This window comes from Microchirus variegatus, assembly GCF_963457635.1.
Source record: "Microchirus variegatus genome assembly, chromosome: 12".
NCBI lineage: Eukaryota > Metazoa > Chordata > Actinopteri > Pleuronectiformes > Soleidae > Microchirus > Microchirus variegatus.
In genome coordinates, this window is record NC_139813.1 from 25,941,521 (window position 1) to 25,966,490 (window position 24,970).

The 24,970-nt window shown below is 41.7% G+C and overlaps 1 protein-coding gene across 1 annotated transcript in view; it reads right to left on the bottom strand.

Moving 5' to 3' along the window:
* The window catches only part of ift172 (intraflagellar transport 172), a gene marked incomplete at its 3' end in the record, with an annotated part of 46,687 nt that overhangs the window by 13,531 nt on the left and 8,186 nt on the right, over positions 1–24,970 (bottom strand). Inside the window, exons 14-30 of the mRNA XM_083898634.1 lie at positions 24,477–24,562; positions 23,134–23,246; positions 21,574–21,741; positions 20,073–20,209; positions 18,634–18,741; positions 15,243–15,327; positions 14,849–14,941; positions 14,685–14,762; positions 13,551–13,799; positions 11,547–11,625; positions 10,637–10,757; positions 7,663–7,810; positions 4,856–4,945; positions 4,657–4,754; positions 3,688–3,823; positions 2,514–2,630; positions 467–609 (exon numbers count right to left, since the gene is read on the bottom strand). Of these exons, the coding sequence (XP_083754760.1) occupies positions 467–609; positions 2,514–2,630; positions 3,688–3,823; positions 4,657–4,754; positions 4,856–4,945; positions 7,663–7,810; positions 10,637–10,757; positions 11,547–11,625; positions 13,551–13,799; positions 14,685–14,762; positions 14,849–14,941; positions 15,243–15,327; positions 18,634–18,741; positions 20,073–20,209; positions 21,574–21,741; positions 23,134–23,246; positions 24,477–24,562 (2,049 nt within the window). The remainder of the gene's footprint in view (positions 1–466; positions 610–2,513; positions 2,631–3,687; positions 3,824–4,656; positions 4,755–4,855; positions 4,946–7,662; positions 7,811–10,636; positions 10,758–11,546; positions 11,626–13,550; positions 13,800–14,684; positions 14,763–14,848; positions 14,942–15,242; positions 15,328–18,633; positions 18,742–20,072; positions 20,210–21,573; positions 21,742–23,133; positions 23,247–24,476; positions 24,563–24,970) is intronic.

Genomic DNA, 24,970 nt, shown 5'->3' on the forward strand with positions numbered 1-24,970 from the left:
CCAATCGCAGCTCTTGCCGTCTCCGTTGTCCCTTGACGGAGTGACGGACACTAAAAAAATATTCCGTGCAGCCGGAGAAGACGCAGAGACTCTACAACAGGTTCTGCGTCAACGCAAAGGACTCTGCGTAGCCTACGCAGAGCACTTTACGCAGGAGTATAAATTGGGCTTAACAGTGAAATACAGCAGCAAATATATTCCTGAGACACCGTAGAGGACAGAATGTCTTTCCGATCGCACATTCAGACACACGGACTGACAATTTGCGAATATTTAGCTGAGGAAAAGTCCACATTTGTCTGGCGCTCGTCGACCTCGGCGAATAATTCATGGAGGTTAATTCATAAACACCTTCACGACATGACTCATCTGTACAAACACAGAGTCGACGACGAGTAAAAAAACGCACAGAAAATGATGAATCGTGGTTTTTTTTTTTGGATTCACGTTGGACTCAAAAACTCACAGGTTGTTCAGAGCCGACTCGATGGCGTTCTCCAGGAGACCGAACTTGTTGAGCAGCTTGACGGCCGCCTCTCCTCCCAGGCTCCTGGCCCACAGATAAGCCACCTGCTTCTGGACACCAGCACTTCCATGAGCCTTGGCCACCTGTCACACACACACACACATGTATCACATCACTGCTTCACAGTCCCTGGAATAATCCCAAAAGTACCTTTTTTAGACCATTTTTGCCTTTTAGTGGAAGTTTTTTCCTGGATTTTGGTTCTTTTAATCCATAAAGTAATGATTTTGACATTACACAGTGTAGTGATGCACCATATCTTCAGATTATGAGTCATTAATTCCTCTACATATGCAGAATATCTACTGTACATTTGTTAAAAATGGCCGTCTGAAGTGTTGAGCTAAAAGGTGCATTCAGTGAACCTCGTAAATTGGGACTAATTAAGTCTTAAAGACATAAAAATGAGAATCCAGCACATTCTAAATGACATTAGACTTCCGCATAAATATAAACTAGCTCCTTAGCTAGTGTCGTTAAGGGGAAATTTGACTTATTAAGGTAACGTTAGCGATTAAGAAGCTGTTTTAGCAGGAAATGTGTTGCTAAAAACACAGACTGTAGATCATCTCTGTATTTTTAGCCTTTTAGTGTACGTTTTTCCTGGATTTTGGTTCTTCTAATCCATAAAATAATGATTTTGACATTACATAGTGTACTGGGATGCACCATATCTTCAGATTATGAGTCATTAATTCCTCTACATAGGCAGAATATCTACTGTACATATGTTAAAAACGGCCGTGTAAAGACTAATGCTGAGTCTGAAGTGTTGAGCTAAAAGGTGCATTCAGTGAACCTCGTAAATTGGGACAAATTAAGTCTTAAATACATAAAAATGAGAAAACAGCACATTCTGAATGACATTAGACTTCCGCATAAATATAAACTTGCTCCTTAGCTACTGTAGTTAAGGGGAAATTAGGACTTTTTAAGGCAAACGTTAGCGATTAAGAAGTTGTTTTAGCAGGACATTTGTTGCTAAAAACACAGACTGTAGATCATCTCTGTATTTTTAGCATTTTAGTGGACGTTTTTCCTAGATTTTGGCTCTTTTAATCCATAAAATAATGATTTCTAAGTTACACAGTGTAGTGATGCACCATATCTTCAGATTATGAGTCATTATTTCCTCTACATATGCAGAATATCTATTGTACGTATGTTAAAAAATGGCCGTCTGAAGTGTTGAGCTAAAAGGTGCATTCAGTGAACCTCGTAAATTGGGACAAATTAGTCTTAAATACATGAAAATAAGAAAACGGCACATTCTGAATGACATTAGACTTCCGCATAAATATAAACTAGCTCCTTAGCCAACGTCGTTAAGGGGAAATTTTTAATTTTTAGGGTAACGTTAGCTATTAAGCAGGAAATTTGTTGCTAAAAACACAAACTGTAGTTCATCTCTGTATTTTTAGCCTTTTAATGTACTTTCTCCTGGATTTTGGTTCTTTTAATCCATAAAATAATGATTTTGACATTACACAGTGTACTGGGATGCACCATATCTTCAGATTATGAGTCATTAATTCCTCTACATATGCAGAATATCTACTGTACATATGTTAAAAACGGCCGTTTAAAGACCGATAAGTCTGAAGTGTTGAGCTAAAAGGTGCATTCAGTGAACCTCGTAAATTGGGACAAATTAAGTCTTAAAGACATAAAAATGAGAAAACAGCACATTCTGAATGACTTTAGAATTCCGCATTAATGTAAACTAGCTCCTTAACTAACGTATTTAATGGGAAATTTGGACTTATTAAGCTAACGTTAGCGATTAAGAAGCTGTTTAGCAGGAAATGTGTTGCTAAAAACACAGACTGTGAATCATTTCTGTATTTTTAGCCTAAAATAACCTAAAGACGGTATATACAGTGTACTGGGATGCACCATATCTTCAGATTATGAGTCATTAAACCCTCTGCATATACATAATATCTACTGTACGTATGTTTAAAGTAGGATTAGCGGCGCCTCGTACCCTGTACGCGTCCTCCCACATGTCGTTGACTCGGTACATGTTGACGGCAGCTTTCAGATCTTCCGCCTCCATGAAGTGATACTCGGCCTCAGAGAACCTGGATTCAGTTTCCAGCTCCTACAACGAAACAAAAAAAAAGGGGCGATTGATATAATAAATATCAGTTACGGAAGAGAGTTTGGAGTGTTTTTTCTTTTCTTTTAGTGGAATAATCTAGAGGAAAAGTGACAGCGATTGTTCAAACCCACCAATAAAAGGTGGTCAAATTAGACGTGCGTGTCCTTTAATTGTCAGAGAAATCAGTTTTTGAGAAAAACTCGGCGCGATTACTGCGTTACGTAAGAGGTTTGGGACGCGGCCGGCCGTGAAGAGCTTTTATCCGAGCTCGTGATGTGATGATGAGATTAGGATTGAGATTAAGATTAAGATGATTGGCCGCTGTCGTCTGAAAAACGCTGACGGAGACAACGAGCGACTTTCAAAGTGACCTCAAAGCGAGAAGAAGCGGAGAAAACCTGACGACGTTTTATCTCCTCGAGAATTAAACACGTAAACAAAGTGGGTTTTTCTATTGATTTTTAGCCCTTTTGCCTTTATCGTTACAACACTGCCCTCTAGAGGCGGAATGGTTAACTGGCTCAGAATGGACATTTTTAACCATACGGGAAAATATCTATATTTACACATAAATTTAGCGTTTCTATACTAATTAAAGTAAATATATAAATTATGTCAAATGTAATGAGTAGAATTACGTATATATATGTATTTTTTCCCCAATAATTAAACATAAAAATGGCCGTGTAAAGACTAATGCTGAGTCTGAAGTGTTGCGCTAAAAGGTGCATTCAGTGAACCTCGCAAATCGGGACAAATTAGTCTTTGTTACACATGAATTAAAGATGTATACATCAGAAAACAGCACAATCTGAATGATGCTAGACTTCCGCATGAATATAAACTAGCTCCTTAGCTACCGTTCAGTTGTAATGAAGGGGAAATTAGGACTTTTTAAGGTAACGTTAGCGATTAAGTTTTAGCAGGAAATGTGTCGCTAAAAACACTGTAGATCGTCTCTGTATTCTTGGGTGACATCTTACCCGAAATAACGTAAAGGCGGAATTATTAAAAACCAGGAAGATCTGGAATATAATCTGGAATGATGGCGACTCGCCTTGGCCAGGTGGATGTGAGTCTCCGTCAGCAGGTCGGGATGATACTTGGCCACCAGGCGAATGACGTCGTCGAACATGCGGTTCTTCTTGTACATGGTGATGGCGAGGTCGGGCTGCTTCACCGCCGTGAACAACCTACACACACACACACACACACACACACACACACACGGATTGACTTTCTAAACGTAACCAGTTGCTCAGAAAATGAGCTTCTGCCTCATTAGGACCAGGTTTTGGTCTCCATGAGGACTTGAGGAAAACGAGGTCCTCAAGAGGCCACACATACAAGAACACACACACACAGGCTACCATAAAGGACCATATTCTTTGTGGAAAAGACACATTTTTACAAATTATTATGATTATTGGTCGGGAATGCCGAGTCATTGTTGAGTCAGCATTCCCAACGACTGTTTCCATGTTTATCTCCTTCGTTTTGCAGCTAATTTCAACAACATTCATCCTTTATATTTGTTTGATTCAGTATTTGATGGAGAAAATATCAAGAAAATGCCTCAAACACACTAAATGTTATCAATTTGGATGAAAAAAAATACACAAAATCAACACATTTATATAAAAAAAATGTGTGTTGTATTAGAATTTCATTGTTTCTAACACACGTAAATATTCTTTATTTACCATAAGATCATTTATTTTGAGTGCAGAGAAACTTCCTGTGTGCTTAATATATAGCTTTATATCCTCATAAATCAGGATATTATTTTGCCCTCGTCCTCAAACCCTGAAAATATTATTATTATCATTAAAAGAGCAAAATAAAGCAGATTATATATAAATACAGCGATGACGCTGTTCTACTTCTTTCTCTGGGTTTAACCTGAGGTGAGAGATGATCTCAGAGATGACGACAACAACGAAAAAGACTATAAATAACAACATATAATTCTAAATATAAATATAAACACGGAGGAGGAGGCAGCATCAGCATCATCAGTGTTTACCTCTCAGCGTCTTTGAACTTCCCGTCTCTCTCCAGCTCCTGAGCTTTGCTGATGTACAGAGCCGTGACTTCCTCCTCTGACATGCATCTCACCGCCAACTGTAAACAACAACAACAGCAGTGAGACTCGTGATCTGACTCATAGTTTGTGTATTTGTTTGTTTGTGTTGTGGTTGTTGCTGTTGTTTGCGTTGACCGACCTTGTGCGCCTCCTCCCAGCGTCCTGCTGTGGTGTACATGTCGATGGCGTCTTTAATGTGACCTCCTTTCACAAACAGCTGCTCCGCCACCTAAAAAACATGGAGAATAAAGTTAGAAAATTGGACAAATATTGCAAAATATGTCCATTTTTAATTGTATTACACATCGGTGCATCTACTGCCCTCTGTGGTCAAACACCAGCTACTGCATTCAGATGTTAGCACTGGCTTTCTTACACAAACCCAACCTCCTTCTTGTCCAATCAGCGCGAGGCTCTATATCCAAGACTCCTCCCCCTTTTATAAACACCCCTGATTTATCTCTTCACAACAGGGTGTCAGATTTCACTACCAGGCCACGCCCCCCGCACTGCTCGCCGCTCACCCTCCTCCAGGTCTCAGCCCACTTCTTGGCATTTTACATTAAAAAACACAGGAATTGGGGCAGAGTTAACGTCAGGAGAGCGGGATTAGGTACACTTTCAACCCTGGGACTATCAAAATAGCTGGAAATCAAATCAGCGGTAACGGTTAACGGCGTTAATGGCGTCAACGCTAACGCACATTAACTCATGATGCGGTTTTTTTTTGCGTGACGTCCTCTAAAGTAGCGCTAAACTTTAAAAACAGGGGGCAGACATACGCAGTTTGCAATACTACTGTAGGCTGCGCTAACGTCACTAAAGGAGCTAACGCAGCTAACTGGTAAACAGCGCCTGGACTCCGTCAGTCGCCATGGACGCTAACGTTGACGCTGCTAACTGCCATTAGCGCGCTAATACGCATAAACATAAGATTAGGTCTAAGGTAAAGACTATTTTTACGGGATAAACAGGACGCAGGTTTATTCAGTTCAACAAACAAAAACGCTGACATCGCGTCGAGCTAATTCACACGTCCAGATTAGAAACCGTAAAGTCATTGTTTCCCTGTTTCCGAGTTCTCTCTCTCTCTCTCCGTCACCGTTAGCGTTTTTTCTCTCTCCTGCGAAGAGTTCCTCGTTATCTTAATGACTTTGCGAGACGGAGAGAAGCTGGTGGAGGAAATAAGAGGCTGCTATTTTCAGAGGCTGCAGATCTGCGGAGGCCGTTTGGCTGAGCTGAGCTGAGCTCATCACAATGAGCAGAGAACACGGTGATTCACCACCTCTCTCTCTCTTTGTATTTATAAACCTCTCTCTCTCTCTCTCTCTCCCTCTCGTATATTTGGTATTTAGGCTCAAACTTGTCATTTTTCCGGTGCCAAATGGCCCTGAAGCAAACGGCTGACACTGCTCCACAGAGACCGAGCTCAAGTAGAGGCTGACTGTCTTCAGGTAGAGTTAGAGTGTGTGTGTGTGTGTTCTGGTATTTATGACTCTGTGAGGTCCCAAAAACCCTAATTATAGGTTTCAGGTACTTGTGTTAGGTTACGAGGCTAAGTTTAGAGAAATTTTGCGCTTTCACGTGTAGGGGGGTGGAGCAAGGGGAAGTGGGATTTTTGCCCTTATAATCAACCCTCAAAATGCTCTGACGCTGGCTTAAAAACGAAGTGGAAGATGAAATTACCCATGATGCTTTGCGAATCCAGCGAGCCGGGCTGATATTTTGATAACAAAGATGGCGGCCACATCTGCCGAGGGACTATTTCGTTGTCATATATTTTCGCAAATAAGCACGTAACGATGGCGCAATGTGTCGGAATATGTTGGTTTGATATACATCCGAAAGAACCATTGAGCTTTGAACACTAATGTCAGAAAATAAGTGACGATTTATGAAAGCAGCTAGCTAGCTAACTAGCTAACGACCTAGCTAGCGTTGAGCTTTGAACTCTAATGTCAGAAAATAAGTGATGATTTATGAAAGCAGCTAGCTAGCTAACTAGCTAACGAGCTAGCTAGCGTGCTTCGAGAGAGTTCGCTCGTCATGTAGCTCTACAGGACGGGCGAAATCTCTCAAAGCACTCTGCAAATAGCCGCTAGCTAGCTCTGCTACATCTGGGTAGTTTTGTCAGTGTTTTTTGGTTTGTGTCCCCATAAGGAAGACAAGTCCCCATTAGGTGACTGTGGAAACAGATTTAGGTCCCCACAACATGAGTAATACCTGGAGTACACACACACACACACACACACACACACACACACAAACCTGTTTTTGTATCTAAACCTCTTACCCTTACCTTAACCATCACAACTTAGTGCTTAACGATAACCTGAAAACCAGATATTAGCCCTTAAACCCATTTTTAAAGGTAAGGAAAACGTCTATGATGGTCCTCAGTGAATATGTTGTACAAGAACGTGTGTGTGTGTGTGTGTTCTGTCAGGACCAGTGGTCCTCATAGATCACAGAGACCAAAAAACCTGGTCCTAATGAGACAGAAACTCATTTTCTGAGCAACTAAGTTAAAGTTTAGGGCTCAGATTTTGAGTTGTGGTTAAAGTTAGAGTCCAAGTGTGTGTGTGTGTGTGTGTGTGTGTGTGTGTGTGTGTGTGTGTGTATGTGTGTGTGTGTGTGTGTGTGTGTGTGTGTGACTGGTCATGTCCCAGTGAGATGAGCAGAAATGAAGCGCCCGTGGCAAAATGTCACTACCTTCTTTTGCGCCTCTGGCTGCCTCCTGTGAGGCGTTCAGGGACCAACACCGGCCTCACGTTCTTCTTACCCACATATATATATATATATATTCATCATTTAGCCTGGAAATTGAAATATACTGCACTGTACACACAGGTCTGTGAGGTGATTACGTCCAGAGAGTGAAACGTAAATATCACCGTGTCACGAATATGTCAAATAATTATGCGTAAAATGCTATATTTGGTGTACCTCGTAGTCCTGAATGGAGGCGTAGTGCTGGGCGATCTTCACGTAGTATTTCCCGGCGGACGAATCCTTGTCCACGTCCTCCAGGATCTGCACGGCCTTCTTCCACTGGCGAGCGGCGATGGCCGCCTCGATGGCTTTGAGGAAGCAGCTGCGAAGACAACAACGATGAAAGGTCCAGAGTGGAAGTGTTAGCGCCATCTAGTGGCGAGACGGTAGATCGCGATAAACGCTAACGTTGTTGTGTGTTCACACCGGGCAAATTTGTCGCGCGACAAGTTTACGTACAAAGTGAATCGGCACGTGTCAAATCGCATCTATCGCACAAAAATCGCGTCTTTTTGAGTTGAAAATGCTCAACATTTGGCGAGAAAAATCGAGCTGTGGCGACAAACGCGTAGCCAATCAGCGTTGATATTCTCCGGACGAAGTCGTGTAGTTGCTAGCATCCCGACTTCACTCTGGAAAACCTATATTTTTTTTTGCGTGTGGACACTCGGAGCTGTACGACACTTTATCTCTCGCGGAAAAGTTGAGAAACCGTCGTCTTGTGCGGTATCACGACACCGTGCGTAGTCGTCGGACGCAACGAATTTTGGCGAATTTCAACGTTCATTTCTTGAGCTTAATCCAGAGAGAAAAGAACAGGTTACACCAGATTGATCTTTCACATTTCAAGTCTTAAATGGATCTGGTCTAACCTGTGTTTTTTTTATCGGGATTAAGCCCCTGAAAATAACGGTGAAATTAACGCCAAGATGTGTCCGGCTAGCGTAAATTAGCGTGTGTGACGCGATATTGCCAGCATCCAGACTTCGCTTTTGTAAATATGTTCTTTTTTTGTGTGTTGACCTTCAGAGCTGTACGACACTTCGCTATCACGACACCATGCGTAGTCGGACACAACTTTTTTGGCAAGTTTCACCATTAAATTCGGGAATATCTAGGAGCGCGGCGCTCCTGAATTTAACGGTGAAACTCACCAAATAAGTTGTGTCCGGCTACGCATGGTGTCGTGATACCACACAAGACGACGGTTTCTATCCGTGACTACTGTTTAAAATACGTCAAATTGTGACGCGATATTGCTAGCGTCCAGACTACGCTCTTGGAAACGGACGCTCGGAGCTTTACGACACTTTATCTCTCGCGGAAACGTCTGCAGAGGAGGAGAAACCGTCGTCCTGTGTGGTATCACGACACCATGCGTAGCCGGACACAGCATTATTGGCGAGTTTCACCGTTAAATTCGGTGAGCTCCTTGCTCCTAGGGATTCCGGAATTTGACGGTGAAACTCGTCAAGTTGTGTACGTCTACGCATGGTGTCGTGATACCACACAGGACGACGGTTTCTTCTGAAAGAGAGTAAAAATGACCGTAATCCGCGACTTCTGTTTAAAATAAGGCAAATTGTGACGCGATGTTGCTAGCGCCAGACTCCAGAATTTTTTTGTGCATGGCCGCTCGGAGCTGTACGACACTTTATCTCTCGTGGAAACGTCTGCAGAGGAGGAGAAACCGTCACTTTGGGTGGTATCACGACACCATGCGTAGCCGGACACAACATTATTGGAGAGTTTCACCGTTAAATTCGGTGAGTTCCAATGCTCCTAGAGATTCCCGAATTTATCGGTGAAACTCTCCAAGTAGTGCCCGGCTACGCATGGTGTCGTGATACCACACGACACCATGCTCTGTTTCCACAACAGAGCGAGACCGCAGTCCGCGATTTCTGCTTAAAATACGGCAAATTGTGCGATAGACGCGATGGTCCTGGAGCAACATGCGACGAATCACGTTCGGCGTGAACACGGCGTAGCTTTAAATGCCGCGTCAGGGAACTACGGTGGCCTTCACAGACCAGAAAGGACGTTTCTGAGGACGTTTGTGTTGATTCCGTTTTCACACAAATGAAATGAAAAGACGAAACTGGCTTGATGAAAAGTTTCTTGGCAGCAGAATCGTTTCTTTTCACTCCATTTTTCGTTTCTATGGAGACTTTTTTTTTTTTTTAAAAACGTCCCACAGTCAAATTTCACTTCCACATGAACTTGGAGAGAATAAAAACACTCTCTGCCAAATCTACGTCTATATTTGGTGATTCTCTTATTTTTAAACATGTCTGTTCTCTCTCTCTCTGTCAAAGGATTGTTGTTGGCGCTCTGTCGTTCTCTCCTCCATCTGTCCATCGTCTCCTCACTATGTGTCTCTCTGTCCTTCTGTCCTTCTGTCCTCTGTCCCTCTGTCCTTCTGTCCTTCTGTCCTCTGTCCCTCTGTCCTCACCTCCCTCTCTCCCTCTGTCCTCTGTCCTTCTGTCCCTCTGTCCTCTGTCCCTCTGTCCTTCTGTCCTTCTGTCCCTCTGTCCTTCTGTCCTTCTGTCCTCTGTCCTCACCTCCCTCTCTCCCTCTGTCCTTCTGTCCTCTGTCCTTCTGTCCTTTTGTCCCTCTGTCCTTCTGTGCTCTGTCCTTCTGTCCCTCTGTCCTTCTGTCCTCTGTCCCTCTGTCCTCACCTCCCTCTGTCCTCTGTCCCTCTGTCCTCACCTCCCTCTGTCCTCACCTCCCTCTGTCCTTCTGTCCTTCTGTCCTCTGTCCTTCTGTCCTCACCTCCCTCTCTCCCTCTGTCCTCTGTCCCTCTGTCCTCTGTCCCTCTGTCCTCTCTGTCCCTCTGTCCTTCTGTCCTTTTGGCTCTCTGTCCTTCTGTCCTCTGTACCTCTGTCCTCACCTCCCTCTCTCCCTCTGTCCTCTCTGTCCCTCTGTCCTTCTGTCCTTCTGTCCTTTTGTCCTTCTGTCCTTCTGTCCTCTGTACCTCTGTCCTCACCTCCCTCTCTCCCTCTGTCCTTCTCTCCCTCTGTCCTTCTCTCCCTCTGTCCTCTGTCCTTCTGTCTCTCTGTCCATCTGTCCCTCTGTCCTTCTGTCCTTCTGTCCCTGTGTCCTCTCTGTCCTCTCTGTCCTCTCTGTCCCTCTGTCTCTTACATACCCAGCTTCTATAAAGTGGTTGATTGCAGCGTCCATCTGCTTCTGCTGAACCAGGAAGTCGCCCCACGTCTTCTCCAGCTTCACCACTTCACCAGGGAAAGCGACGCGAGCCAACTCCACTGCTACAGGAAGAGAGGAGATATTTATATTTATGTCACCACAGAAACACACACAGAGATGAGATTAGACACATTAGATTAGACTGTGAAAATGGAATATTAGCTGCTCTAATTTAAGACAGAGCGTGTCGCAGAAAAGTCAATTTGCCGTTACCGTATTTACGCAAACGGTTTGTGCTATTGGAAAAAAGAGATTAAAGTCATAATTCTGAGATGAGACCGAATTATCTGAGATTAAAGTCAGAATTCTCTGAGATTAAAGTCAGAATTCTGAGATGAGACCGAATTATCTGAGATTAAAGACAGAATTCTGAGATGAGACCGAATTATCTGAGATTAAAGTCAGAATTCTCTGAGATGAGACCGAATTATCTGAGATTAAAGTCAGAATTCTCTGAGATGAGACCAAATTATCTGAGATTAAAGTCAGAATTCTGAGATGAGACCGAATTATCTGAGATTAAAGACAGAATTCTGAGATGAGACCAAATTATCTGAGATTAAAGTCAGAATTCTCTGAGATTAAACACAAAATTCTGAGGTTAAAGTCAGAATTCTCTGAGATTAAAGTCATTATTCTCTGAGATTAAAGTCATTATTCTCTGAGATTAGTCAGAATTCTTGAGATTAAAGACAGAATTATCTGAGATTAAGTCAGAATTCTGAGATTAAAGTCAGAATTCTTGAGATTAAAGTCAGAATTATTTGAGGAAAAACAGCAGGGGCCAATTATTTTATTAAATTGGGAGTTTTTTTTTGTTTTAATGACAAATGAATAAAGTTTGTCCTCACCTTTCCTGAAGGCTCCTCCTTTACAGTAACAGTCCAGAGCTTTCTGGTTGTTCTTGATCTTCTCGTAAAGATCTCCTGCCTTTAACACACACACACACACACACACACACACACACACACACACACACACACACACACACACACACACACACACCTCTTTATTATGACAACAAAGCAACAGTTAAGACACAACAGATTCGTCTTAAAACCCACTTTTTCAGCACCTTTTTTCTGGATTAAAATGTGATTAAATAGAAAAATCTTGTTTCTAAGTGAATTATTGAAATAAATCAGTGATATAACATTTAATGTGTGAAGCCACAGAAGCATGAGGAGCTGTTTCAAGAGCAGGATTAATGACGGAAGTCCGGATATTTGAGCAGTTGCTCGGTAACCACGACCAATGTGGTGCTGTAATCCCAGTCTGGTTGGGGTTGAACTCTATTAAATCTATTTCATCTTTTCTTTAATCCTATATTTTTCTGTGACAGGAAGCTAGGCTGGTCCTACACGCTAAACATCCCCCCCCAGAACATTTGTCTGGAACAAAAAATGGTTCCAACGGCTCAAAAAAAGAATAAAAATCAGTCAAATTATGGTGATTTCTGCCAGATTTAAAGAGCTGATTTTGCTTTAATGCTCGTTTTCCAAATTAGAGAAACTGAACGATCTTTTGTTTGAGCTGTGACGGCAGATTTATCCTAAAACGTCAGTTCTGCGTGGATTAAAAATCCGCTACGGTACAAAAACATAGCAGATTGAGTGATGAAGTTCTTCATCTTCATCTTAAACTCCTACACTCATGACGACCAACGGAGAAACATGGAGCGTTTTTATTCTCTGTCTTTGTCGAGGATTCAGTTCTGACTGTTATATAAACACAGAATAAAGAAGAAGAGATTTATCTTCTCTACAGGCAGCAGGAGGTCAGAGGGAGGACACACATGTGAAGAAAAATGATTTCTTTAACCATGGAAATGTCTCATTGTGGTGATTTTAACCCTTCAAATAATCTCTATGAGATTATTTTGATGCTACAACAACTCAAAACAGGTCGAATATCTTTTAACTCGAGTCTGTGCCACGGAAACTACAACATTTGATTTTAATTCTGAGATCAGTCAGAAGTCTGAGATCAAAGAAGTCAGAATTCTGAGATTAAAGTAAAAATTCTGAGATCAAAGAAGTCAGAATTCTGAGATCGAAGAAAAAGTCCGAATTTGAGATTAAAGAAAAAGTCTGAATTTGAGATTAAAGAAAAAGTCTGAATTTGAGATTAAAGAAAAAGTCAGAATTCTGAGATCGAAGAAGTCAGAATTCTGAGATCGAAGAAAAAGTCAGAATTTGAGATTAAAGAAAGTCAGAATTCTAAGATTAAAGTCAGAATTTTGAGGAAAAAGTCAGAATTTGAGATTAAAGAAAGTCAGAATTCTAAGATTAAAGTCAGAATTCTAAGATTAAAGTCAGAACTCTCAGATTAAAGAAAAAGTCAGAATTCTCAGAATTCTAAGATCAAAGTCAGAATTTTGAGGATAAGGACAGAATTTGAGATTAAAGAAAAAGTCAGAATTTGAGATAAAAGAAAGTCAGAATTCTAAGATTAAATTCAGAATTCTAAGATTAAAGTCAGAATTCTGAGAAAAAGTCAGAATTCTGAGAAAAAGTCAGAATTTTGGGGAAAAAGTCAGAATTTGTGATCAAAGAAAGTCAGAATTCTAAGATTAAAGTCAGAATTCTGAGAAAAAGTCCGAATTTTGGGGAAAAAGTCAGAATTTGTGATAAAAGAAAGTCAGAATTCTAAGATTAAAGAAAAAGTCAGAATTCTAAGATTAAAGTCAGAATTATCTGAGGAAAAAAAAACAGAATTCTCAGTTTGAAGAAAAAGTCAATTCTCAAATTAGTCATAATTCTTCTTTTTTTTTACATGTGGCTCTAATCCTCCTCTGCACAGTTAACCTAACCTAACCTGAAGTCAGTGAGACAGAAAGGTCAAAGGTCACGTACCCTCTCGTAAAACTCTCCCTTGACCAGGTTGACGGCGATGCGGCTGACGGTGTCGGCGTTGGCCGTGACCTCCGGTCGACTCAGAGCCAGACGAGCGGCTTTGGCAGGAAGTCCGGCTTTCAGGTAGAGATTAACGGCGGCCTGGAAATCTCCATCGCTCTCCTTCACCTCGCCCGCTTTCTCCTCCTGACCCGTCTGCGTCAGCCACTGGTAATAGTTCCTGCGCAGGCTGTCCAGCTCTGGGTGACCCTTCAGGAAGGTTAAGCATATTTTATATATGTGTATATAAGTATATATAATTCTGACTTTGTCTCGGATAATTCTGACTTTTACTTTAATCTCAAAATTCTGACTTTTTCCTCAGAGAATCTGACTTTTCCTTTAATCTCAGAATTCTGACTTTGTCTCAGATAATTCTGACTTTAATCCCAGAATTCTGACTTTTTCTGGGATAATTTTGACTTTAATCTCAGAATTCTGACTTTTCCTATAATCTCAGAATTTTGACTTTAATATCAGAGATATCCATCTTTAATCTCAGAGAATTCTGTCTTTAATCTCAGAACTGACATTTTTCTCAGATAATTCTGACTTCAATCTCAGAATTCTGACTTTTTCTTTCATCTCAGAATTCTGACTTTTTCTCAGAGAATTCTGACTTTAATCTCAAATTCTGACTTTTCCTTTAATCTCAGAATTCAGACTTTTACTATAATCTCAGAATTCTGACTTTAATATCAGAGATATCCATCTTTAATCTCAGAGAATTCTGACTTTAATCTCAGAACTGACATTTTTCTCAGATAATTCTGACTTTAATCTCAGAATTCTGACTTTTTCTTTAATCTCAGAATTCTGACTTTAATCTCAGAGAATTCTCTTTAATCTCAGAACTCTGACATTTTTCTCAGATAATTCTGACTTTAATCTCAGAATTCTCACTTTTTTCCTGGAATTCAGACTTTAATCCCAGAATTATCACTTTAATCTCAGATCTCATTAAAATTGATGTTGACGTTAAACTAAAGTAAAATAATCTCAGAGACATTATGTGAAGGGTTAAACATGTATATATATATATATATATATATATATATATATATTACACATGTTTATGGTGTTTGTTATTGTCACCTTAGCTTCAGCCACAGCGATGCAGTCGTCCCACATGTGCAGCTCTTGGTACATCTCTATGGCTTCATCTACGGCATTCTGCAGGAAAAATATATACATACACATATAAATAATGTAGTTTTTTAAAAACGTAATGTGTCTTTGGTGTTTTGGTTGTGACTCACCTGCTCCACATACTGCATCTCAGCCACTTTAAAGTTTTTATCCAGCATGGCCATGTGAGCCTGGACCTGATAGTGGACTGTTCCATCTCCGCCCTGACACACACACACACACACAAACACACACTTTACGTTTTATATCATCCATCACTTATTTATTCAGTGTTGATTCCAGTGTAAGTTTCTTCTTCTTCATTCATCATTAAAACAAACGTTGAAATATTCAGGATTATCTGAGTGAAAAACGGTTCAAATATGAAGCCACTGAACATCAGAGTGGAATATTAATATTCTCTTCTGCCCTCTAAACTATTTCATCTTCTTGTATATTTATTTATTTATTTATTTATTATGGAGCGTTGTGTTGTGTCAAGAGTTTGGAGATCTGAGCACGAACCATTTCGTCGGACACTTTGTCGGCAATCTGGTTTGTTTGGTGGAGGAAAGAAGCCGTGGAGACGTCGCCCAGAGCTGCAAAACACCTACAGTAACAGAGAGAAGAAGAAGAAGAACGACAAAACTTTATTTAAAAGAGTTTTATGCCTTTTCTTACAAAACAACATGTTTTCAAGAGTCCAACAACAGTTTCTTGCTAACTTTTAGAATACTTGAATGTTAGCTAAAGGCTAAGAACGTAGAGTGTTGACCTTCAATAATGCACTGAGCCACCAAAATGGAATCATGTGATCAATGAGTCCAAGTGAACGTGTGCACTTCATTCAAACAAATTCAGTTCATTCAAGTCGAGTAAATGAATTAAGATGAAAAAGTAGCGTGGAAACGAGAACTTTGACCTTCAGCCGACAAAATGGAATCATTTCATCTTTGAATCCAAGTGAACGTTTGCACCAAAACTTAAAGAACGACGTTCTTGGAACGTTGGGTTTCCAAGATCAAACACATGTGTGTGAGGTCACAGTGACCTTGTCTTATGACCACCAAACTCCAGCCAATTAATCCATTAATCCAAGTGAACGTTTGCACCAAAGTTTACCAAACTCTATCCAGTTAATCTATTAATCCAAGTGAACGTTTGCACCAAAGTTTACCAAACTCTAGCCAATTAATCCATTAATCCAAGTGAACGTTTGCACCAAAGTTTACCAAACTCTAGCCAGTTAATCCATTAATCCAAGTGAACGTTTGCACCAAAGTTTCCTAAACTCTAGCCAGTCAATCCAAGTGAACGTTTGCACCAAAGTTTACCAAACTCTAGCCAATTAATCCATTAATCCAAGTGAACGTTTGCACCAAAGTTGACCAAACTCTAGCCAGTTAATCCATTAATCCAAGTGAACGTTTGCACCAAAGTTTACCGAACTCTAGCCAATTAATCCATTAATCCAAGTGAACGTTTGCACCAAAGTTTACCAAACTCTAGCCAATTAATCCATTAATCCAAGTGAACGTTTGCACCAAAGTTCACCAAACTCTAGCCAATTAATCCATTAATCCAAGTGAACGTTTGCACCAAAGTTTACCAAACTCTAGCCAATTAATCCATTAATCCAAGTGAACGTTTGCACCAAAGTTCACCAAACTCTAGCCAATTAATCCATTAATCCAAGTGAACGTTTGCACCAAAGTTTACCAAACTCTAGCCAGTTAATCCAAGTGAACGTTTGCACCAAAGTTTACCAAAGTTTACCAAACTCTAGGCAATTAATCCATCAATCCAAGTGAACGTTTGCACCAAAGTTTACCAAAGTTTACCAAACTCTAGCCAATTAATCCATCAATCCAAGTGAACGTTTGGAACTAAATGTCAAGAAATTCCCTCAAAATATTCCTTGAGATGTTGCTCTGACAAGATTGAAGGTCACACTGAGCTCAATCGTCAACCACCAAAGTCAAACCAATTCACGAACGAGTCCAAGTGAACGTTTCCCTGAGATGTTACGTTCACAAGCGTGTTTCACAAGGTCAAACTGTCCTTTATCTTTGACCTTCAACCTTCAACTCTAACCAATTCATCTCCAACATGAACATTTGGACCAAATTTGACAAAATGTGGCCTCTCCGGATTTTCCCGAGATATCGTTCACGAGAACAAGAACGTGAGAGCGGCAGAGAAACGAAAAGGCTCGTAGAGTCGCTGCAGCGCTCGGACGCTCGATTAGCAAATCTGTGTGAACGGTTGCGTCACGCGTTAATGAACAATTCATGACAGGGAAGAGATAGAATATCGTTAAATAAAATAAAAACTCTGCTTCCTGTCCTCATTAGCATTATCCACTCCAGACAAAATCCTTTCTCCCCCCACGAATCTCATGATTTATGCAAATCAGGCCGATGCCTAACGAAGAGCGTCTGTTTATACATAATTAATGACACGGAATTCAAAATGGGAAAAGTTTCTCCAAAAACAGAGAGAAATAAAGATGGAGAGAAGAAGAAAACACGACTTTGATGATTAATGAATTTAAGAGGAGGTCAGGCAGGGACAGCTGTGTGTGTGTGTGTGTGTACTTGTTCTTATGTCTTTGTGAGGACCAAAAACCATCTAAAACATAGGAAGTGAGGACGTTTTAAAGATAAGGGCGGACATTTTGGTTTATGTAATAATATATATAATATACTTCCATGAACAAACTTACTGCCAAATAGTGCGCTGTTCTTAACATTTACAAACAGGCTGACTCTCAAATAGTGAGCTGGTCTATAAATCAAGCAACAGGCTGACTGCCAAATAATGAGCCATTCTAGACATTCATCAAAATACTGCTGGCAAAAAAAATCCTAAACCTAAAAGGGCTGACTGTCAAATAGTGAGCTGTTCTGTATAGCCCAGGAAAAGGTAAGGTTAAGGTTAAGAATAAGTCTCCAGGGAATGATTGATGTATATAATATACATCCACTAACAAACTTACTGCCAAATAGTGTTCGCTGTTCCATAAATAAAGCAACAGACGGACTGCAAAATAATGAGCCATTTTAGACATCCATCAGGATACTGCTGGCCAAAAAAATTAGCTGTTAAACCTTAAAGGACTGACTGCCAAATAGTGAGCTGCTCTATATAACCCAAGAAAAGGTAAGGTTAAGAATAAGTCTCCAGGAAATGCAGACTGACTGCTAAATAATGAGCCATTCAAAACATTAATTAAGATACTGCTGGCAACAAAATGAGCTGTTTAAACCTAAAAGGGCTGACTGCCAAATAGTGAGCTGTTCTACTGTGTGTGTGAACTTGTATTTGTCGCCTCTTCAGGACCATTTCCTCTGGTCTTAAACACTGAACTCGTCAGGACCAGAAGTCCTCACAGAGACCAAAACCTGGTCCTAATGAGGCAGAACCTTATTCTCTGAGGAGCTAAGTTAAAGATTTGAATTGTGATAATGGTGAAGGTGAGGATTCTCACACTCTTTCATACAGAATATGAAGTGTGCAGCTCTTTGTCTTTCACACATTCATTCACGTGGGATTATGTGAGTGTTTCCCAGCAGGGACACGTCGGCCTGTAGACGAGCCCAGGCGGAAATTGAACCCTTGACCTTCAGTTAAAAGATAACACTACGCTCTAGCACAGATCCACTAGCGAGCTGCACACCTGTGTGTGTGTGTGTGTGTGTGTGTGTGTGTGTGTGTTTTCATTCCCCTGTTGTCTTAATTCTCTTCAGGCCCAAAGATAATTCACAGTTACAAAGAAGACTGATAAAGAATGTAATTAGTTTAGTTTGAAGAGGCTCTGTGTGTGTGTGTGTGTGTGTGTGTGTGTGTGTGTGTGTGTGTGTGTGTGTGTGTGTGTGTGTGTGTGTGTGTGTGTGTGTGTGTGTGTGTCGCTGACCTCTCTGCGATGTGTAGCTGCCGTGCTTCCACAGCCAGCTTGCTGAGCGTCTTCCACATTGCTTCAGTCTCTGGCGACATCTCCAGAGTCTCCAGAAAAGCTGTGGCTCTGTTAAAAAACACATTGACACACATTTTGGCTTTAACGTGTATTGCGCTTCCTGCGATTTTGAAAATTGCAGTAGGCCATATTGCGATTTGGATTAAAATTCGATTAATTGCTCAGCCCTAGCCGGCATCGCCCTGAACAAGGATCTGTTGAAAATATTTGCAAACCTCTTAAGGAATAATTTTAATGATTTTTTGAAATTCAGGAAATTATCCATTTGCCCTGATGCACTTTGACAGTGAGCTGACTTTCTTCTCGTAAACAAAAAGTATCTCGGAATGACTTGAAATTTAGCATCATAATAGTCGGCATCACCCTGAACAAGGATCATTTGAAAATATTTGCAAATCTCTTAAGGAATAATTTTAATTAATTTTTGAAATTCAGGAAATGATCCATTCGCCCTGATGCACTTTGACAGTGAGCTGACTTTCTTCAAAAAAAAAAAGTATCTCAGAATGACTTGAAATTTACCATCATAATAGTCGTCATCACTCTGAACAAGGATCCGTTGGAAATATTTGCAAAACTGTTCAGGAATAATTTAAATGAATTTTTGAAATTCAGGAAATGATCCATTCGCCCTGATGCACTTTGACAGTGAGCTGACTTTCTTCAAAAAAACAAAAAGTATCTCGGAATGACTTGAAATTTACCATCATAATAGTCGGCATCGCCCTGAACAAGGATCCGTTGGAAATATTTTCAAACCTCTCAAGGAATAATTTTAATACATTTTTGAAAATAGTGAGCTAAGACATCCGCGAAGAGACTGACTGCCAAATAATGAGCTGTTCTATACATCCAAACAGTGAGCTATTCTTAACATTCACAAACAGACAGACTGCCATATAGTGAATGACAAATGAGAAAAATAATGAGCTATTCTAGAAATCCGCCAAGAGACTTCCTGCAAAATAATGAGCTATTTTCTACAGCCAGAAGATTATGGCGCAAATCCCGAGTTTTCACGTTAGCAACTCAAACAACTGCGTATCAAAGTGAACCGAAGTGGAAACGAGACTAAAAACCATCTGTTGGTCTTTAGTCAGAAAGATGAAGAGGAAAAAATAGTCTCTTTTTTTCCGTCTGTTAGAGTTCAGTTGAGGTCGAGAGTTCAGCTGCTGCTCCTCCAAAATAAGAGAGGCCAGTTTCAACGGCTTAAAAAAAGCATCAAATCACAGAGGAAAACCCTCAAGAGCAGCTGGAGGAAGCTGCTGCATAAAAGGACATCTGCTCGCTGCTGCTGCTGCTGCTGGGAACGTGAGTCCGAGCCACAAATGCAGCAGGTGTCGCACAAACACAAACACAAACACAAACTCTGAACGTACCTGTCGTAGTCGCCGTCGTCCACGGCCGTGCCGAACTCGATGAGGCCTTCGTCCAGCGTGTACGTCACGGCGCTGACGCCCTCCGTCACGATCACGTCCGTCTTTCCTTCCACTCGCTCCAGATCCACAATATCTCCCTGGTAAAAGACAAACAATTAAAACAGTTTCACAGGCTTCCTACACCTTGTATGACATCAAATTCAAGGACTTTCCAGGACCAACTCCCTCAAATTCAAGGTCCAAATGTGCTGACACGGCTTGAGATGTGAAAATGTGTAATTGTGTTTGTGTGTGTGTGTGTGTGTGTCCGACTCTCTCTGCATGGTTTTTATTATTAACGAGAACACCAGAGCGGTGTTTTTCTCAAACTCCTGACGGCTCAGGGCGACTTCACTGCTCGACGATCCAAACAGGGAGAGGTAAAAAAAAAAGAAGAAAACTTACTCTGTCAGCTTCACAGTGAGAGCTGAGATACAAAGCTTTAAAGAAAGTTTACAAAATAGCGAGTGAGTTACAAATATAAACTCATGATAGGGCTCTCGCATCTCTGCAGCAGTAGTCACTTTTGTCAAGCTCGTTTACGGAGGGTTGCAAACCGCCAAAAATGGACACCGAGATTCAAAATGGCTGACTTCCTGTTGAGTTGAGGCCATGGTTACGGTTGACCTTTTTGTTCGTCTTGGTCTATAACATCTTCCCACCAAGTTTCAGGAAATTCGGTGGAACTCGACATATATGCCAACGTCATAGGGCACTTCCTGTTTCGTGAAATTCGCCAAAATGCCAAAGGTTGCCGTGGCCACGGCTTTCTTTTTTTTTTTTTTAACACTAGACCTTTGATGTGTGGTACAAATTGGCACGTTGTTTTATGTCGGTACGACAAAAGAGCTCGGACGAGTTAGCTCATTTACGTATTGGGTGCAAATGGCCAATATTCAAAATGGCCGACTTCTTGTTGAGTTGAGGCCATGGTTACGGTCGACTTTTTTGTTCGTCTCAGTCTATAACATCTTCCCACCAAATTTCGTGAAAGTCGGTGGAACTTGACATATATGCCAAAGTCAAAGGGGAATTCCTGTTTCGTGAAATTCGCCAAAACTCCAAAGGTTGCCGTGGTCACACCTTTTTTTTGTATACTAGACATTTGATGCGTTTAGTACAAATTGGCACGTTTTTTTTTATGTCGGTATGACAAATGCACTCGGACGAGTTAGCTCGTTTACGTACAGGGTGCAAACCGCCAAAAATGGACACCGAGATTCCAAATGGCCGACTTCCTGTTGAGTTGAGGCCATGGTTACGGTTGACTTTTTTGTTCGTCTTGGTCCGTAACATCTTCCCACCAAGTTTCGGGAAATTCGGAGGAACTCAATTTTGCCTCCGTTTTCACCTATGCTAATATCGCATTTTTTGGCCAGACCTGACGAGTTTTTATGCACGTAAACCTCCTCAAAAATGGCCGCAAAGCCACGGATAGAATAATAATGCGAAGGATAACAACCTTGATGGGGAACATGGTGATGCTCTCGGGGCTGTCGATGCTGTACCAGATGCAGAGGCTTCCTCGGTTCTGGGCGACCACCACGTCGCTGCAAGGCACCCACTGCACGTACGAGCAGAAGCTCAGCAGCGTGGTCTTCAGGCCGCTGTCGATGTCGTACAGATGAAGCTGACGAGGAAACGGAAGACATTTTTTTTAATCTTCTAGATATCTCAGATGTTCTAAAGGAGTTACGGTGATGAGAAGAGAAGAGTTGAACTCCTGTGGAAACTCCTGATGACTTTGCATTATGCAGATTCTATAGGCTACAGCAGCTCCCAATGCATTTAATATGTATGCATGTGCATGAGAGACCGAGCGACCGCTCGCTGCTGTAATCAGCCTCTTTAATATCACCCCACTGACACACACACACACACACACACACACACACACACTCTTTAATAATGCTCTGTGCCTGGTTTCAGTTTTAAATCAAAGGAACATTTTTTTGGAGTCGACTGTCACTGACTGAGCGACTCTGTCCCTTTTATCCACTTAAAACACCACCGTGATGACGATTTTATGCACAATCGCTACTGAAATAAAAGATATAAAGTGTTTTAAAGCATTTATGTCAAATTAAAGATTTTAATCCCACTTCTCGCAGTTTCTAATCCCACTTTAAAAAGTTTTCACAAATTCGATCCAATTGAGCTGTTCTATATAGCCCAATAAGACTAGCTGCTGAATAGTGAGCTGTTCTTAACATTCACAAGTACTAACCGCCAAATAGTGAGCTGTTCTATGCAACTGTGGAAGAGTAACTGCTAAATAGTGAGCTGTTCTTAACATTCACAAATACCGCCTGGCAAATAGTGAGCTGTTCTATATAACCCAGGAAGACTGACTGCTAAATAGTGAGCTGTTCTTAACATTCACAAGTACCAACTGCCAAATAATGAGCTGCTCTATATAGTCGTGGAAGACTAACTGCTAAATAGTGAGCTGTTCTAAATAGCCCAGGGAGACTAACTGCTAAATAGTGAGCTGTTCTTAACATTCAGAAATACCGACTGGAAAATAGTGAGCCGTTCTATATAGCCCAGGAAGACTAACTGCTAAATAGTGAGCTGTTCTATATAGCCCAGGAAGACTAACTGCCAAATAGTGAGCCGTTGGATAAATCCAGCAACAGGCTGACTGCCAAATAATGGGTTGTTCTGTACATCCATGAAGAGACTCACTGCCAAATAGTGTGAACCAGGTTAGCTGCAGGTTAGCTGTTAATCGCAGTATCTGTCCAACGGTTTGCTCGACAGGCTTCAAACTCGGCGGGCGACTCCGTGAGGGCGCCGACGTGAGCGACGCCGACTTTGGCGACGTCGGGGTGAGAATTGCGCGAGATATCGGCGGAATCGCAGACGGATACGCTCGCGCGACAAAGAGCTGCTTCTCAGGCACATATTGTGCACTGGTGTCTTTTCGTTGGAGTTTAACTTCGACAAAGCCCTCGTCCACACATTTGTTGACACACTCTCTCGCTCTCAGGCCCTCGGGCTGCTGAGGTTTCACTCTCACCCGCAGCTTCTTGTCCCTGAACAGCAGTTTGCGTCCGGTTTCATTAAGTTCCAGCCAGTCAATCTTGGAGTCGTGGCTGATGGTTCCCAGGTTGTAGCCTCCGGCCAAGTCCACTGAGGGAGAGGGGGGAGGAGACGAGGAGAGAGGAGACGAGGGGTTAAAGCCAGCGACTGTCGCCGTCCGTCATAGAGTGAAATGAAACGAGCGCTTTCGTCCGTAATCGGCAGAGTTTGACAGAGTTAGCACTGGGACAGAGATTTAATTAAAAAGGGACACTGGTCCACTCGCTGTGACCATATACTGTACATACAGACCATCATTACTGCAGCTGTAGCACTTTACAAAGTAATGGGGGGGGGGAGTCATGACCTCCGTGAAGACACGAGAGAAACGTATTCGTGAAAATAATTAATTAAATGTAGAGACTGTCATATCAGGAATGGCCACTAGGGGGCAAACGTTGCGAAAAAGAACTATGTTTGAATGTTTCTCGCGTGAATGAAAACCGCACCACTACGAACAAAATAAAGAAGAACGTGAAACTGTAACTACATATTTCAAACAGTGGGGGGCAGCGGTGCACCGTTCAGTGTTCAGCTAGCCTGGAAATTATTCGTAGATGTTTCGACGTTTCTGCTACTTACGATATTTCAGAGAGAGGAAGATACTCTCCTCATAAAAATGCAATTTTTTTCCCCGCGATAAAAAGCCGATAACATATAACTAGTGCTGTCAAATGTTAGCGCGTCAACCGCGTTCAACACGTCAAAGTTAACGCGTGTTAACGCATGACACGTTTCCATGACGACTGACCGGAAAAAGACGCGCGTGACGTCATGTTTACGTGATTTCCGATTGTTAACAAGAGTCTCCAAAGTAACGCTAAACTTTAAAAACAGAGGCGCACATACACAGTACACAGGTTGGTTATTTGTAGCGCTAATTTTAATAAACAGATTTTCCAGTTCGACTGTAGGCGTGCTAACGGCGCTAATGCGGCTAACGGAGCCAACTGGTAAACGGTGCCTGGACTCCGGTGTGACGCGGCGCGTAAACATGACATCATGCGCGTCTTTTTCCCTGTCAGTCGTCATGGAAGCGTGCTGCGCGTTACGCGCATTAGCTTTAACGCGCATTAGCGTTAACTTATTGCACGGCGCTACATATGACGCCGTAAAACTCCTTCTCGGGGCCTTTATCGTCTGTCAATGTTTTGTTCAGAGAGACCTCTAGTGGCAGAAACAAGAACTACAGTATATATATATATATATATATGACTTGTCGGTGCAGGAAAAACACATTTTAATATGTATATTATGCTATATTATAATCTGTGTTATTACCGATAGCGATCGTCTTAATGTCGATGAGATAAGCCAGCTTCTTGTTGTCGTCCACGCCTCTCTGCTTCCTCTCATTCAGCCGGACACTGGAGACACACACACACACACACACACACACACACACACACACACAAATACACACACTTTTATTAAAAAAAACTATCATCACACGTGAACTGCCTGGAGACACCTGGTGGCGGCGCTGTCACGGTGCGAGGAGCGGCGCCGGAGGGCGAGGACACGTCAGGACAGGGACGTCCACCGTCAGTCAACTGAGCCTCACAGTGTGTGTGTGTGTGTATACAGCTCAACATTGCCATCTGGTGGACACAACTGGGAACTACAACTGAGGACAACTCGGATGTTTTTGGAGCCAAATATTCAATTGCTTAAAAAAAAAAAAAAAAAAAAGGTCCCTTTGCAACATTTGTCCAGGTTGTGGCCCCGCCCCCTTCAGCTGGGATTGGCTCCGCCCCCTCCGTGACCCAGGAAAT